Here is a 3,522-nt window from a genome sequence, read left to right on the forward strand (position 1 = left end):
ACTCCCCTTGGTGCTTCTGATAGGAGACCTGCCTGCCATTCTTTCCTCTGAAGACTTCAGGAGAGGAACCTGGGAGGGGCTTGAGGTGGGCTGAGTCACTGCCTTGAGGCTCACTTAGCATCAGCTCCCAGGCTGAGAATTCCCCCTCCGCGACCCCAACCTGGAGGAGCTAAGGCGCAGCAGGCTGCCCAGGCGAAGCTCTCCTCCAGCCATGGCCCTGTGCCTTACCTTGCGCCCTTGCTGGTCCTCCTCTTGGCCAGGTGCGGTGTGATGGGGGAACAGAGGGCGCCGGGCTTCCAAGGCTGCAGGCAGACCCTGAATGTGTCCGTGCTGGGGGCGCTGCCAGGAGGCGGCTGGGACAACCTGCGCAACGTCGAGCTGGGGCTGGTGCTCGGGAGAGACTATTCGCAGTGCCTCACCACCGAGGACGGCGAGTACCTCATCCCAGACCGCGCGCAGGTGGTCCCGCGGCGGGAGAGTATCGTGGAGACCCGCACGGAGCTCATCGACCACCGGGTCAACGACACTGACACCTGGGCCGCCCCCATCAACGCTGAGCTCTCCTTCCTCCCCGACCTCAATGGTAAGTTCTCCGTGGACTGCCAGAACGTCAGGAAGTACAGCCTGGAGTACCAGACGGTCACGACCAGGGGGCAGATCCGTCACGTTATCTACTCTGTGAAGGCCCCGGAGAACCCCGACTTCCAGCCCGACTTTCTGCGACATCTGCTGACCCTCAGCGACCACCTGGAGAACAACCAGACCCGGGAGGCCAAATACCTGGCGGAGATGCTTGTGCTTAGGTACGGCACGCACGTTCTCACCGACGTGGAGGCCGGGGCTGCCTTGGTGCAGGAGTACCAGGTGAGGCGGGAGCTGGTGGACAGCGAAGCCCAAGACAAGGTCAACATCACGTACGCCGCCTCGGCCTTGTTCTTCCACGCGGTCAACGCTGGGGATGGGGTTTCCTGCAGGTGCAGAGCCGGCTTCTCCAGAACCTCGGGCGGAACCCGGTGGCCTCCAAGATGCACAGCCACGGTGGCGTGCCCTTCTACCCGGGCATCACCCTGCAGAAGTGGCAGGAGGGCATCGGCAACCGGCTGGCGGCCATCGGTAGGTCGGGCCCCACCCTGCCGGTGCTGCTCCAGCTGGAGGCGCTGCCCGAGCTCCCAGAGGCCCGGGTGGCGGCCGCGCGTGCGCTGGGCCATCCACCGCTACTACGCTGTCAACACGCGTCCCGGATGCTTGAAGCTTGGGGCTCCCGCCTTCGACCCCCAGGCCAATGTGGACGATGGTTCTTGCGGAGGCCGCTGCCGCGCCAACTTCAGCTTCGGCGGTGTCTTCCAGGAATGCGAAGCCGTGTCCGGGCGGCGTGCCGATCACCTCTGCCGGGCCTGTCACATCCCGAACCCGCTCACCGGCAAAGCCTCTTGCCCGGCCAACTACACGGCCAGCGCCCGGAGCGGCGGGCTGAAGACGTGGAGCGAGGCCGGTCCTGAGTGCCGGCAGCACTGCCGAAGGTGCCGGCTCTTCTTCCGATGCTGCTCGACGGTGTGCGCCACCCATGAGTATCGGAATGCCGTGCGCCTGGCTGCCTCCTGGTGCGAGCCCTCGGGGGCCTCCCTGCCCACCACTGCGGGCCTCCTCTTTGGAGGCCTGTATAGCCCAGGCAACCCAAACCCGCTCACTGGGTCCCAGGCTTGCCCCTCCCACTTCTACCCACTGACACTCTTTGGCGACCACAAGGTCTGTGTCAGTAGCGACTCAGAGCTGGGTACAGCCCAGGCAGTCCCCTTTGGGGGTTTCTTCAGCTGCCAGGCGGGCAACCCCTTGGCTGACCTTGTGAAGGGCCAGAGCCCTGGGCTCATGAAGGAGGTGTTCTACCAGGACAGCCCCACGGATTTCCCCATGAAATGCCCAGCAGGGTACAGCCAACACCAGGCTTACCTCAGCCACGGCTGCCAAATCCTCTGCTGCCTCAGGGCTGGGGTCCTCTTGGACCAGCAGCAGGCAGCTGTTCGGATGCCCCCATTTATTCCCCGTCCCCCCTTGCTCGACAGAAGCAGCACCCCCAGGCTGTCTGTCCTGGTTGACTCCAGTGGTCAGCGGGGCTGGGCGAGGCTGCAAGGCTCTGACCGCTGGCAGCAGGCCAATATTAATGACCATCCCGGTCAGCCAAGCTCTTGAGCCAGGCTGGCTGGGGACCCAGCGTGGGGGCCATTGTTGGCTCCTGGGTGGGTGCCACGGTGGCCTTGGTGGCTCTTGCTCTGGGGGTAAGCTGTGGCTTCAGGTTCTATAAGAAAGGGGGTCACAGGAGACTGCAGGAAGGCATCCTGATGGAGGAACAGAGGGCCTATGGGGCCACAGAAACCACTGAGAGCCCAGCTCGGTCTGAATGCGTACAGAATGACAAGAATTCTGTCTCGACTTTAACAAAACAGGACTGCTGCATCATTGCTAGTCAGAGCTCTAGCCCCTTCTGTTTCTTCTACTGCCTAGGTAAAAAGATGTAAGATACCTAATCATAGAACTGGCCCCACTTCCTGAAGGTACCAGGACTAAACTGTACTTCCTCAAGCCCGCCTCCAAATCACCTAGCCCAAGCTCAAGTCCTGTAGCAACCTCTCCCTAACGCCCTCTTGCTGAGAGGCGCCCCATTCTCCTTGGTGTGCTCCCATGTTGGGCGCCTCCCTTGTTGCAAGGAGCCAATAAACCCAACTTTGTTCAAATACAGCTCTATTCCCGGTGTTCTCTGCTGGAGGGGTGGGCGAACAGGGGAGACAGTATCAGCATTGACCCCAGGACATATTATGTAGCTTTGAAGTTAGAATTTTTCTTTTTTTGTAACTGTTGTAAAATTCATTCTGTCCATTTGTTTTCCCAGAATCATTGCCTTGAACCCAAAAAGTTTCCTCTTGGGCTTGGTTTAACTCAGAGGGTCTTTTTGTTTTTTGTTTTCCAAATAGGACCTGACCTACTTGTGGATGATGAAATGAATTAAGTTGTAATCAGCAAAATTTTTTTAATGACAGCAAAAAGTACATTGCATGAAACAGCTATAATAATTATTTTGTGAAATAGGTTAATCACATAAAATTGCCCATATCCAATATATATATATATTTTTTTTGGCCACGCCACGCAGCTTGCGGGATCTTAGTTCCCCAACCAGGGATTGAACCCTCAGCAGTGAAAGCGTGGAGTTGTAACCACTAACAACTGGACTGCCAGGGAATTCCCTCCAATCATTTTTGATTCACCAAAAAATGTCAGTTTTGGATGGTTTATATGGGATCACAGTTTTATATGGGATCACAATGTAAGATGTGATACAAACTATCAAGATATGATCACAGTCAAAACACTGGAAAGTCAAGGGAAAACTCTTCCACTCTTCCATTTCATTCTATGTTCATGAAACTTAGCTTTGGAAAACTAGAGTCGTCACCCCCAACGGAAGAGTTTTCCCTTTGGAGATCCTGTTTCTCTCAAGTACACCAGAGTACATTTTCATTCTTTAAC

General features: G+C 57.0%; 1 protein-coding gene across 1 annotated transcript; it reads left to right on the forward strand.

Moving 5' to 3' along the window:
- Positions 1-270: 270 nt before the first annotated feature.
- Positions 271-2,187, forward strand: LOC113625131 (macrophage-expressed gene 1 protein-like). The gene has a single exon (XM_027115649.1). The coding sequence runs from the start codon at positions 271-273 to the stop codon at positions 2,185-2,187; it is 1,917 nt and encodes a 638-aa protein (XP_026971450.1).
- Positions 2,188-3,522: the final 1,335 nt, after the last annotated feature.

The sequence above is a fragment of the Aethalodelphis obliquidens genome, unplaced genomic scaffold (assembly GCF_003676395.1).
Source record: "Aethalodelphis obliquidens isolate GAN/ISIS:26980383/991018 unplaced genomic scaffold, ASM367639v1 scaffold14, whole genome shotgun sequence".
In the NCBI taxonomy this organism is placed as follows: domain Eukaryota; kingdom Metazoa; phylum Chordata; class Mammalia; order Artiodactyla; family Delphinidae; genus Aethalodelphis; species Aethalodelphis obliquidens.

Excerpts from the sequence above, each read along its gene's own strand:
- LOC113625131 (XM_027115649.1), top strand. The coding sequence starts at position 271 with ATGGGGGAACAGAGGGCGCCGGGCTTCCAAGGCTGCAGGCAGACCCTG.